A 13,628-nucleotide genomic window follows, 5' to 3' on the forward strand; every position below is an offset into this window, starting at 1 on the left:
CCAGGATGGAGGCAGGTGACAGGAAGAAGTTGGGAGCCTGAGAGGAGGGTCAGACCTGGAAGGGAAGTGAGAGTCTGAGTAGGTGTCCAGGGTTGAGGGGCAGAACACATTTGCATTGCTACATAGACTCAGGGAAGCTTGTGTGCTGGGAAGGAAGTCAGAAGAGAGGAGCCGTGTGGGGGGAGGTTTGTTAGAACAGACGCCAAAGACCCACTTTCTAAGAGAAAGAAAGAACATCTGCAATTAAGATGCTGTTGTTGCAACTGGTGTTGCTCACGGTTCTTGTCCCAGGTGGTGCCAGTGACGATGGTGAGGACTCTGGCCCTGCTGAGGGGGTGTAAGTGTGTGTGATGTGTGTACATGTGTGGATGCAAATGTGTACATGTACATGTTTATGTGTATCTGTGCACATTTGTGCCTGTATGTGTGTGATGTGCTTACATTTGTGTCTCATGTGCATGCTTCTATGTCTGCATGTGTGTGTAAGTATTGTAAGTTTATGCTTTTAAATGCCCATGTGTGCATCTCTGTATGTGTCTGTGTGTTGGCAACTGTGTGTCATTTATGTACATGTGCTTGTATGTATACATGTGTGTAAGTATGTATGAGTGTGTGCATATACGGGACTGTGTTTCTCTGTGTGTATCTGTATGTGTGTCTGTATGTGTGCAACTCTGCATGACATGTGTGTACAAGTACTTGTGTGTCTATGTTTGTTTTTTTATACATGTATGTGTGTATTTATGTGTGAATGCTTGCATATGTATCTGTGTATGTTAGTTTGTGCAAGAGCATGTAAATGTAAGTTTGCATGGATGTGTCAGTGTGTTTGTGCACACTCGCCTGTGTGTGCACACATGGTGTGGGTTCCCCAGCACATATCTGGGGAGTGGGAATGTCCATCTGGATCTTTCCAGGCATCCCTGACCCCTTCCAGTTCACCCCTTCTGAACGATGGGTAGGAAGCTCAGGGCTCCGGGGCAGCACATGTCTCCTGAGAGAACTATGGCTGCCTGTCCTCCGGATTTCAGTGTCGCTCCTCTGGCACCTTTTTCTGATTCTCTCTCCATCCTAATGCCTTCCTTATTCTATCTGTTCCGACACAGACTTCCAGGGGACGAACTCTTTCCAAATCATCTTGATAACATCTTTTTACAACCATTCCTGGAGCCAGAATCAGGCCTCAGCTTGGCTGGATGAGCTGCAGACTCATGGCTGGAACAGCAAGACCAATAATTTCAAATACCTGCAACCTTGGTCCAAGGGCAATTTCAGCAAGAAGGAGCTGATGCAACATGAAAGGGAATTACACGCAGCATCCATTGGATTTCCTCTGATATTTCAGGACCACGTCAATCAATGGCAGCTTGAATGTGAGTTCAGGTCGCTCAGGCCAGGTGGGATGGAGGTGACTGGTGTGTGTGTCTCCTTCAGTTCCTTCTTCCTCCAGTAAAGAGCCTCCACTGGCTTCTGAGCCTCTCGACTCCCCACCGTAAAACTGAATGACATCCATCTGTTCAGGGGGTGGAAGCCAGACCATGATTCTTAAACGTTTCAAGTCCTCTGCTTCTTCCTCTCCTCCCATTGATCTCAGGCTGTGCTCTCATGTCTCCTACTAGAGTATTTTGTAACCACCCCTCTCCCTGGCCTCCACCCAGACAGCCTCCTCTCCCTCACTCTGTGACTAATCCTTGAATTGTGCTTGACTCCTCATTCAGTCCCTCAGCGACTGATGTCTCTATGTTTCCCGTACCCCTTACCCCCACTCACCATGGATAGTTTCAACGCAGCTCTCCTGCAGATCCCTTCCCAGTTCTCTGCCCACAGACTTCCCATCTCTCCTCCAACAGTTGTTCCCTCCTCACTCATTCACCTCTTCCTCTGCCTGCAGCGACCACCACTTCCCCTTTGTATGAGCCTCCACTCAAACCAAACTGCTCCATTCCATCTAATACCCTTAACTTCTCCCTCTGTGTCCTCTGTTACTGGCTTCTACTTAACCTCATTTCATCTTTTTCCTTCTCCATTTCCTATAACTCAGTCTATCCTCCCAGATCTTTTTCAGGTACAGGCGGCCAAGGGCTGTGCGCTGCGCTTTGGAGCGGCATCAGTGGGATTTATGCGGATTGCATATCAAGGATCAGATCTCGTGAGCTTCCAGAACACGTCATGGTGGCCATCTCCAAAGGGAGGAAGGAGGGCTCAGCAGGTCTGCAAACTGTTCAATCAGTACCATGTGGTCAACTTAAGGATACAAACAAATATTAATGACATCTGCCCCCGTTTCCTCTTGGGTCTTCTTGATGCCGGGAAGGCAGACCTGCAGCGACAAGGTCAGTTCTGCTCATCCCTCCAAGCATTCTCTCTCTGCACTCAGAAATTTGCAATATTTCCTCAAACTCATGGAGAAAAGAGGCCAAGAAGGAGAGGGGATGGTGGAAAGATGTGTGTATCTAACGTGATGTGAAGATCTTCCTTCCACACCTGATAAAACCTGTCCTGTCTCTGCAGTGAGGCCAGAGGCCTGGCTGTCCAGCGGCCCCAGTCCCGGCCCTGGCCGTCTGCTGCTGGTGTGCCACGTCTCCGGCTTCCACCCAAAGCCAGTGCGGGTGATGTGGATGCGGGGTGAGCAGGAGCAGCTGGGCACCCGGCAAGGCGACGTCCTGCCCCATGCCGACGAGACCTGGTATCTTCAGGTCTCCTTGGATGTGGAAGCCAGAGAGGCGGCCGGCCTGTCTTGCCGAGTGAGACACAGCAGTCTAGGAGGCCAGGACATGGTCCTCCACTGGGGTGAGAAAGCGCTGGGGCCCGGCTGGGAAAGTGGGTGGGTGATCCTTCAGCAAAGCAGAAGACCAAGATGAAATTTTGGGGATTCTAGGTATCCAGATCATAAGGCACTTAAAATTAATAAACCAAGAAATGGAGAGCTTAGAGTGAGGGTCCCGTAGAGGCGGGAGGAGGCCGAGGGTTGTGTGACGGATCCTTCTCTGAGCAGTGATGGGAGAGGAGAAAGAAGACGGTTGGTTGGTGAGGCAGAGGGCGACAGGAACAAAGAGGACCAGGAAGGTGCAGGCCACCCGGGGTGGATGGGAAGTGACACCCTCTGTGCACCAAACCCACAGAGCAGCACCGCCCCGTGGGCTGGGCCTTCCTGGCGGTGATGGTGCCACTCGTGCTTCTGGGTGGTCTTGTGTTCTGGCTCTGGAAGCGCCGGTAAGTCTCTGCAGCCACCTTTCTTCTCCCGTCCCACTTGTCTCCCCACCTTCCTGACTGTCCTCAGCCCTCATCCTCCCCATGCCCCTCCCCCTGCAGTCCTCACCTCCACCTGATGCTGACAATTTCCAATGTGTCCCTGCCAGGAAATCACACTGGAGACCTCAGTGCACTGGCCTCCCTTTGGAGTGAGATTCCAGCAGCCCAGGACCAGGACATCCATAAACCCAGCTCAGCAAGATGGACTTGCAAGTCTCTCTGTGCAACTTTTGTCTTCCCTTTCTGCTCAGTGATCAGTTGTCAATATAAGCTGAGTATCACTTAGGAGGAATTCTTATTCTTACCAGAGTCTCAGACTGAAATCTTAAAATTATCGTAGAGTAAAATGAAGTCTGAGGATCTCGAAGTGTCACTGGTATCTTGTGTCACTTCCTCCCGTGAACCTTCTCTGATCTACATAGTGGAAGCAATCTCTGTTTGGTGAGAATCTCCACCACTTTAATTTGCACTGTGGATAATCTACGCCTCAGTTTCCATCCTTTTTTGTCCCGCACTTAGGTCACTTTTCCCTTCTAATTCCTAGGTCTCTTGAGCTAAAGTGCATGTCTCTTTGATATTTGTGTTCTTAACAAGGAGTCTCATTTGCATGGAATATATCCTCAATAAAAGTCTGTATCGAATTTATGCCAAATTCTTTCCGTCCCTGTCATGTTTGTAGTAGTTGAGACGTTTGATGCTTTTTTTTTACTCATATGAATTTTTGATTGATTGATTGATTGATTTTATTTTTTTAAATATTTTTATTTATTTCTAGGAGAGAGANTTGCCTCCCTCTCTCTCCCCCCCTATTTCCCCCCTTCTTCTACTCCAAGGCCCTCCGTTAAGTTCCTCTTAATCTTCCTATACGTGCAAACATATGGTAGCTGTCCTTCTCTCTACCTCACTTATTTTGCTCAGCAGAACACCCTCAAGATCCATCCATGTTGCTGCACATGGCCAAATTTCATTCTCTCTCATTGCCATGTAGTATTCCATGGTATAGATAAACCACATCTTTTTTTTTTCCTAATAGTTTATTGTCAAATTAGTTTCNATGTCATTTGCAACTATCTTTTCCCATTCCATCGGTTGTCTATTAGTTTTGTGGATTGTTTCCTTTGCGTGGAGAAGCTTTTAATCTTGATGAGTTCCCAATAGTTCATTTTTGCTCTTGATTCCCTTGCTTTTGGGGATGTGTCAACTAAGACATTGCTGCAGTTGAGGTCAAGGAGGTTGTTTCCTGCTTTGTCCTCTAGGGATTTGATGGTTTCCTGACTCACATTCAGGTCCTTTGTCCATTTTGAGTTTAATTTTGTGTATGGTGTGAGAAAATGATCTAGTTTCATTCTTCTGCATGCTGCTGTCCAGTTCTCCCAGCACCATCTTTTAAAGAGGCTGTCTTTTTTCCATTGGATACTCTTTCCTGCTTTGTCAAAGATTAATTGGCTGTACATTTTTGGGTCCTGAGTTCTTGATTCTATTCCATTGTCTGTTTTTGTGCCAATCCCATACTGTCTTGATGATGACAGCTTTGTAGTAGAGGCTAAAGTCTGGGATGGTGATGCCTCCCCTTTTGGTTTTCTTCTTCAATATTACTTTGGCTATGCGGGGTCTTTTGTGGTTCCATACAAATTTTAGGATAGTTTGTTCTAGTTTTGAGAAGAATGCTGGTGCAATTTTGATTCATTGCATTGAATGTGTAGATTGCTTTTAATGACATTTTAACTATATTTAATCCTTCCAACCCATGAGCGTGGAATGTTTTTCCATTTCTTTGTGTCTTCTCCAATTTCCTTCATAAGTTGTCTATAGTTTTCCTCATACAGATCTTATATCTTTGTTAGATTTATTCCTAGGTGTTTTATGTTTTTCTGTGCATTTGTGAATGGGATCAGTTTCTTGATTTCTCTTTCTGTTGCTTCATGGTTGGTGTGTAAAAATGCAACCTATTTCTGTACGTTGACTTTGTATCCTGCAACTTTGCTGAATTCATGGATCAGCTCTAGTAGGCTTTCGGTGGAGTCTGTTGGGTTTTCTATGTAGGATATCATGTCTTCTGCAAAAAGTTAAAGTTTGACTTCTTTACCAATCCTGATATCTTTTATTTCCTTTTGTTGTCTGATGGCTGATGCTAGGACTTCCAGCACTATGTTAAACAACAGTGGTGAGAGTGGACATCCTTGTCGTGTTCTTGATCTCAGGGGGGAAAGCTCTCAGTTTTTCCCCATTGAGGATACCGTTAGCTGAGGGCTTCTCATAAATTGATTTTATGATGTTTAAGTAAGTTCCATCTATCCCGACTTTCTCAAGGGTCTTTATTAAGAAGCGATGCTGTATTTTGTCAAATGCTTTTTCTGCATCTATCGACAGGATCCTATGGTTTTTATCTTTTCTTTTGTTGATGTGATGTATCACATTGATTGATTTGGGAATGTTGAACCAGCCCTGTGACCCAGGAATGAATCCCACTTGATCTTGGTGGATAGTTCTTTTTATGTGCTGTTGAATCTGATTTGCAAGTATCTTGTTGGGGATCTTTGCATCTGCATTCAACGAGGATATTGGCGTGTAGTTCTCTTTTTTGTTGGATCTCTGGTTTGGGAATCAAAGTGATGCTGGCTTCATAAAATGAGTCTGGAAGTTTTCCTTTGATTTCTATTTTTTGGAATAGCTTGAGAAGAATGGGTATTAATGCTGTTTTAAATGTCTGGTAGAATTCCCCATGGAAGCCATCTGGCCCAAGGCTCTTATTTGTTGGGAGATTTTTGATAACTGATTTGATTTCTTCACTAGTTATGGGTCTGTTCAGGTTTTCTATCTCTTCCCATGTGAATTTTGGTGGTGAGTGTGTGTTTAGGAATTTGTCCATTTCTTCTAAGTTGTCCAGCTTGTTGGCATACAATTTTTCACAGTATTCCCTGATAATTCTTGTATTTCTGAGGGGTCGGTTGTAATCAGTCCATTTTCCTTCATGATTTTGTCTATTTGAGTGCTCTCTCTTTTCTTTTTGAGAAGCCTGGCTAGAGGTTTGTGAGTTTTGTTTATTTTTTCAAAAAAGCAACTCTTGGTTTCAGATGATCTGTTCAACTGTTTCTTTGGTTTCTTTATTGTTTACTTCTGCCCTGATTTTTACTATGTCACTTCTCCTACTGGGTTTGGGGTGTTCTTGTTGTTCTCCTTCTAGTTCCTTTAGGTGAGCTGTTGGATTTTGCACTTGCACTTTTTCAAATTCGTGAAATAGGCTTGGAGTACAATGTACTTTCCTCTTAGGACTGCCTTTGCCTCATCTCATAGAGTTTGGGTTGTTGTATTTTCATTTTCATTTGTTTCCATATATTTTTAAATTTCGTCTCCAATTGCCGGATTGGCCCATTCGTTCTTTAGTAGGGTGTTCTTTAGCCTCCATGTTTTTGGGGGGTTTTCCAGACTTCTTCCTGTGGTTGATTTCGAGTTTCATAGCATAGTGATCTGAAAGTGTGCATGGTATGATCTCAATTCTTTTATATTTCTTGAGGGCTGCTTTATATCCAAGATAGTATATGATCTATCTTGGAGAATGTGCCATGTGCACCTGAGAAGAAAGTGAATTCTATGGCCTCAGGATGTAGAGTTCTAACTATATCTGTCAGATCCATCTGGTCCAATGTGTCATTCAAGTCCATTGTTCCTTTAGTGATTTTCTGTCTGGTTGATCTATCCATTGCTGTAAGTGGAGTATTAAAGTCCCCTGTTATTAGCACATTCTTATCTCTAAGATTGTTTCTGTTTGTCATTAATTGTTTTTAAATATTTAGGTGTTCCCATATTCGGTGCATAGACATTTATGATTGTTAGTTCTTCCTGCTGGATAGACCCTGTAATTATTATATAATGCCCTTTTTCATCCCTTGATACTGTCTTTAATTTAAAGTCCAGTTTGTCTGATATAAGTATAGCTACTCCAGCTTTCTTTTGACTTCCAGTAGCATGATAGATATTTCTCCATTCCCTTACTTTTAATCTGAAGGTGTCCTCCATTCTAAAATGCATTTCTTGTAGATAGCAAATAGATGGATTTTGGGGTTTTTTTTTTAATCCATTCTGCTACTCTATGTCTTTTGATTGGAGCATTCAGCCCATTTACATTCAGTGTTATTATTGAAATATATGGGTTTAGAGTCATTGTGTCGTTTGTGGGATTCATGCTTGTTGTGGTGTCTCTAGCATCTTGCGTTCCTTGCAACATTCCCTCAGAGAGTCCCTCTCAGNCCATCTGGTCCAATGTGTCATTCAAGTCCATTGTTCCTTTAGTGATTTTCTGTCTGGTTGATCTATCCATTGCTGTAAGTGGAGTATTAAAGTCCCCTGTTATTAGCACATTCTTATCTCTAAGATTGTTTCTGTTTGTCATTAATTGTTTTTAAATATTTAGGTGTTCCCATATTCGGTGCATAGACATTTATGATTGTTAGTTCTTCCTGCTGGATAGACCCTGTAATTATTATATAATGCCCTTTTTCATCCCTTGATACTGTCTTTAATTTAAAGTCCAGTTTGTCTGATATAAGTATAGCTACTCCAGCTTTCTTTTGACTTCCAGTAGCATGATAGATATTTCTCCATTCCCTTACTTTTAATCTGAAGGTGTCCTCCATTCTAAAATGCATTTCTTGTAGATAGCAAATAGATGGATTTTGGGGTTTTTTTTTTAATCCATTCTGCTACTCTATGTCTTTTGATTGGAGCATTCAGCCCATTTACATTCAGTGTTATTATTGAAATATATGGGTTTAGAGTCATTGTGTCGTTTGTGGGATTCATGCTTGTTGTGGTGTCTCTAGCATCTTGCGTTCCTTGCAACATTCCCTCAGAGAGTCCCTCTCAGGATTTCTTGTAGGGCTGGTTTAGTGATGACAAATTCTTTCCATTTTTGTTTACTTGGAAAGACTTTAATCTCTCCTTCTATTCTGAGTGACGGGCTTGCTGGATAGAGGATTCTTGACTGCATATTTTTTCTGTTCATCACATTGAAGCTCTCCTGCCATTCCTTTCTGGCCTGCCAAGTTTCAGTAGATAGGTCTGTCACCACTCTGATAGGTTTCCCTTTGTATGTTAGGGCCCTTTTCTCCCTAGCTGCTTTCAAAATTCTCTCTTTGTCCTTACATTTTGCCAGTTTCACTATGATATGTTGTGCAGAAGATCGATTCAAGTTATGTCTGAGGGGAGTTCTCTGTGCCTCTTGAATTTCAACATATACTTCCCTCCCCAGGTTGGGGAAGTTCTCTGCTATAATTTGTTCCAGGACTCCTTCAGCGCCTCTCCCTCTCTCTTCCTCTTTTGGGATTCCTGTGATACGGATATTGTTCTGTTTGATTGTATCACTGAGCTCTCGAACTCTTCTTTCATGTTCCTGGATCAGTTTATCTCTCTTTTTCTCAGTTTCCTCTCTTTCTATAATTGTGTCTTCTAATTAGCTTATTCTCCTTTCTGCCTGTTCAATCTGTGCATTGGACACCTCTATTTTATTATGTCTCATTTATAGCATTTTTTAATTCATCATAACTATTTTTAAGCTCCATAGTGTTTATAGCCATAGTTTCTCTGATGTCTTCCATGCTTTTTTCAAGCCCAGCGATTAATTTTATGGTTATTGTTCTAAATTCTTGTTCAGTTATTTTGCTTATCTCTGTTTTGAGCAGTTCTTTAGCTGTCCTTCTTCCTGGAATTTCTTTGGAGGAGAGTTCCTCAGTTTCTTCACTTTGGTTAGCTTGCTATCTCTTGCTAATTTTAGAAGCTTGGTGTACACTCTGCCCCTGTGAGTTCTGTTGTATTAGAGAGGGCTCTTTGACTGCTCAGGGCCTGTCAGTTCAGGGAGTGTTCTTTGAATGGTGTCTCTTGGTTTCTCTTGTTGAGCATTTGGTTATTTTCTTTCCCTATTTGTAGTGGTATTTGGGACTCTCCACCATGTGTACTTTGGCTTGTTTCTTGAGGCAGCCCTGGAAAAAGAAAACAGACAACCACAGAGTGAACAAAGGTAAATAAACGCACAGACAAAACCAATAAACATGCAAACCTTGGCTCAGGTAAAAACAACAACAACAACAACAACAACAACAAAACAGCTGTCTGGTGGGGATGGGAGTGGTTTGGTGTCGGCAGGTCTCGCTTCCACTGTGTCTGCGGGCCACTCCCTGAGGCCCCGCCTTGGTGGTTGTGTGAAGAATGGCGTCGCCCCAGTCCCTTCTCAACCTAGCGTTGCAAATCATACCTTTGGATCCGATCTCCATGTGCTGAGGACGTAGCCAAGGTGGGCTGAGTTCTATGCACCACACCCCACCTCGTTTCCAGGTCCCAGTCTATGGGCCTTGTTTATACCTCCTGAAACAGTCCCACAGGTTGCTGTTTCCCTGCTGCGGGAGGTTGAGTGGGGGTTGGGGGAAGTGTGCGGCCTCAGATCCACTGGGATCAAGCAGCAATACAACCTGGGATTTGAGGCTTCCGTGTGCCTCACCTGTGTGTGGGGAACTTAGCAGTTTCAGGTCCGCAGAGTCCGCGCCACCTCTGCGCAGCCGCTGCCGGGGATGGTGCCAGGGCCACTGCAGTGCAGATTTTTCCACTGCCTTCTGTGATTGGGGGCACCTAGTTCAAAGTCAACACCCCTGCCAGAACTAAAAAAGAAGGCTCTTTGAGTGTCCAGGGCCTGTCCGTTCAGGAAGTGTTCTTNTGAACAAAGGTAAATAAACGCACAGACAAAACCAATAAACATGCAAACCTTGGCTCAGGTAAAAACAACAACAACAACAACAACAACAACAAAACAGCTGTCTGGTGGGGATGGGAGTGGTTTGGTGTCGGCAGGTCTCGCTTCCACTGTGTCTGCGGGCCACTCCCTGAGGCCCCGCCTTGGTGGTTGTGTGAAGAATGGCGTCGCCCCAGTCCCTTCTCAACCTAGCGTTGCAAATCATACCTTTGGATCCGATCTCCATGTGCTGAGGACGTAGCCAAGGTGGGCTGAGTTCTATGCACCACACCCCACCTCGTTTCCAGGTCCCAGTCTATGGGCCTTGTTTATACCTCCTGAAACAGTCCCACAGGTTGCTGTTTCCCTGCTGCGGGAGGTTGAGTGGGGGTTGGGGGAAGTGTGCGGCCTCAGATCCACTGGGATCAAGCAGCAATACAACCTGGGATTTGAGGCTTCCGTGTGCCTCACCTGTGTGTGGGGAACTTAGCAGTTTCAGGTCCGCAGAGTCCGCGCCACCTCTGCGCAGCCGCTGCCGGGGATGGTGCCAGGGCCACTGCAGTGCAGATTTTTCCACTGCCTTCTGTGATTGGGGGCACCTAGTTCAAAGTCAACACCCCTGCCAGAACTAAAAAAGAAGGCTCTTTGAGTGTCCAGGGCCTGTCCGTTCAGGAAGTGTTCTTTGAATGGTATCTCTTGGTCTCTCTTATTGAGACTTTGGTTATTTTATTTTCCTACTCGTGGTATTTGGGACTCTCCACCATGTGTATTTTGGCTGGTTTCCTGAGGTAGCACTGGAAAAGAAAACAGACAGACAAACACACAGGGAACAAAGGCACACAAACGCACAGACAAATCCAACAAACACGCAAAGTGAAAGGGAAAACGAAAAAGAAAAGAGAAAAGAGGAAGGGGGTAAGGTGAATAATCAGAGATAAAAATACATAAAAAAGAAAAAAAGAAGAAAAGAAAAGGAAAAAAGAAGAAACCCAATGGACAAAGAACAGTTTAAAGCATATAACCAGATTTTCCAGCTACAAATAAATAGTCGAGTGTATGGAGTGCTGGTGGAAGAGCATAGAGAATGAGAGAGATGACAGGGCGGGGTGAAGTGAAATTGGAAATGAAATGAGCAGGCAGAAGGAATACGAGGCTTTTTTCAAAGAGCGAAAGAGTGGAATATGGTTGGAGAAGAGTCGAAAGAAATGACGATGATGCTATCCAGAGAAACTATATAGTCTGATTACTCCAGAGAGAAAGAGATGAAAAGATAGGTAGGTGTAGAATTTACATCTAGAAAACGGATTAAATATGACTGTTTATGCCAGCCAGTGACCAGAATTAATCAGGGAAGTGCATCCATGTTGGTCTTGCCCTGGCTCCAGTAAAAAAAAAAGAAAAAAAGAAAAAAAAAAAAAGAAGAGGGCAGCTCTCTAGTGGGGATGGGAGTGGTTTGATCCAGTGCATCCCGCCGGAGTCCTGCTTTGGTGGTTGTGGGTAGAAGAGTGGCGGCGCCCCAGTCCCTTCTTGAACCAAGCATTGCAACTCACTTTTTTGGGTGTGTAAACTCCCTGTGCCGGGGGCGTAGCCAAGGTAGGCTGTGCTCTATATCCCAGGCCAGGGTTTCCAGATGGCAATCTGCTCATCCCATTGAAATTGCCAGAAATGCAAACTCGCAGGTGAGCCCCTCAGGGCAGTTTTTCCCCCTGGGGATGTAGCCAGAAGCCGTTGCTCTTCTCTCCTCCAGGTCGAGCTAGTGAGCTCGGAGCAGTTTCCCTGGGTTTGCCTGGGATGAGTGCGTCCCACCTAGGGTCAGCTGGAGAGCAGGAAACCGGGTCCCTCTGTGTCCCATCACCCGAATATAGACTTGCGGGCAAAACCCTCAGAAATTTTAAGCCTTTCGGCTTCCCCCTAGGGATCCAGCAGAGCCAGAAGCACAAAGGCGTGGCTGCTGAGCATACCCTCCAGGTTGAGCTGGCCAGCGGGGAGCAGTTTCCCCGGGGGTCGCCTGGGACTAGTGCGTCCGCCTAGGGTCAGCTGGAGAGCAGGAAACTGGATCCCTCTGTGTCCCGAGTGGAAGTTTTCCTCTTCTCCAGCGACAGTGACAGTGTCCTGAGCAGTTTCTGCCACTCCTTTTCCCCCCTAGCCTCACTTCGGCTCCCTGCAGAAGGGGATTCCCCCCCGCCCCCCGGTGTCTCTGGTCCCTGCCCGATTTTATCTTCCCCAGTTCGCACTCACGTTAGAAGGTTTTCTCAGCGGACGCTGTCTCCTTTTCCTCCCAAACTCATGGATTCTGTAAGGGTTCCTATGGCTTCAGGCCTTCTCCGTGTGAGATATGGGGGTGAGTGAAGTGTATGGAGTTCCCTACTTCTCCGCCATCTTGCCCCCTATTCCGATGCCCTTCTTGTTAAAAGCTTTTCACTTTGCCTAGAGACTTGACACTGTCCTGGCTTCTTGGTAACATCCCTGAGTCCCTGAAGAGAACATAGTTTTGCCTGTGACAATTCTTATTATTTAAATACAGACTCCTATTGGAGTGGACCTGTGGCTGCATGTACTGTGAACACAAGGAGGAAGGCAGGACGCAGGCCCTGGATGTTTGGGGCACTCAGGACAGCAGCAGACATGTCACCTTGGGGCTTGTTGCAAATATAGGGTCTTGGCCTCAGCTGAGCCTCGCTGAATCACAATGTGCATTTTAAGAAAATCAGCAGGGGATGCACAGGTACAAAATGTGCTGCCTGAGAGGTAGCAGCACAAGCGTGTCACTGTAGGGAAAAGAGATGGTCTTGAAAACAACAAGACCTGCTCCTGGGGGAAACATGGGGTTCTGTTTTTGGAGCCTCTGCTCACAACAGTTGACGACGGATGACAACACAGTCTTATTTCATGTATGTTTTTGTTTTAAGACAGCTTATTCTCTATCTATATTTATTGTATGCTGTATTTCCCTATATTGAAATACCACCTCTGAGATATATAACATTTCCTGGCTTGGTTACTGTGATCACCACTGTCTTTGGTTTCTAGTCCCACAGCTATGCTGCCCATGATGCTTTTAGAAGCAAACAAGATATGGTCATCCTTTCATGATCTCATATATTTAGCTCTTCCTCCCCTTTCTGTAACATCATTACAGTGTCTTAGATGTTACTTTAGAACTTACTCAGATGGGTCCATATAGACCTCATGAGTTTCTTTTTACGTTTCCTGGATTTGTACATTGTTGATTCATTACCACTAAACTCAAGGCCCACAACTCTGCATTGTGAGCCCGAGTGAGACTTACCTGCACAAGTGTTTTGTCTGTGAGACACATCACACGTTCTTGAACGTGTGATCAGCCTTGCAGGTCTGGGCTTCAGGGACGTTTTAAACACTGAAATCACCAAGAAAGTATATGTAAATACCGAAAATGGGGCACCAAATAGACTATGAAAAGGACAGTGTTTACAGTGCGGGAATTAACATGGAAAGGCAGAGAAACAACTGGTCCAGCCTCACCAGGATGCATGTGATGAGTGACACATATCAGGTCACTATCCCTGACACTATGAATAGCAGTGAGTCAATATATTTGAGGTTACAAATCAATGTCAGTAGGTAGGTCCAATAGCACAGGCGTCCTCTGTGAATAATGAAGATGAATCCTTTGTGA

At 44.9% G+C, this 13,628-nt stretch overlaps 1 protein-coding gene across 1 annotated transcript; it reads left to right on the forward strand.

The window, feature by feature from the left end:
* The first annotated feature begins 248 nt into the window (after positions 1–248).
* LOC144221294 (T-cell surface glycoprotein CD1a-like) lies at positions 249–3,405 on the forward strand. The gene is made up of 6 exons (XM_077751746.1): positions 249–309; positions 1,107–1,373; positions 2,055–2,333; positions 2,512–2,790; positions 3,123–3,213; positions 3,360–3,405. Exons 1-6 carry the CDS (start codon positions 249–251, stop codon positions 3,403–3,405), a joined length of 1,023 nt encoding a protein of 340 aa, XP_077607872.1.
* The last annotated feature ends 10,223 nt before the right edge of the window (positions 3,406–13,628 follow it).

Source organism: Crocuta crocuta, unplaced genomic scaffold (assembly GCF_008692635.1).
Source record: "Crocuta crocuta isolate KB4526 unplaced genomic scaffold, BGI_CrCroc_1.0 scaffold494, whole genome shotgun sequence".
Lineage (NCBI taxonomy): Eukaryota > Metazoa > Chordata > Mammalia > Carnivora > Hyaenidae > Crocuta > Crocuta crocuta.

Bases quoted from the DNA above. Each gene is read 5' to 3' on its own strand.
- LOC144221294 (XM_077751746.1), top strand. From the start codon at position 249: ATGCTGTTGTTGCAACTGGTGTTGCTCACGGTTCTTGTCCCAGGTGGT. The intron at 2,791-3,122 runs GTGAGAAAGCGC...CCAAACCCACAG, and splicing joins GGACATGGTCCTCCACTGGG to AGCAGCACCGCCCCGTGGGC. The intron at 3,214-3,359 runs GTAAGTCTCTGC...TGTCCCTGCCAG, and splicing joins TTCTGGCTCTGGAAGCGCCG to GAAATCACACTGGAGACCTC.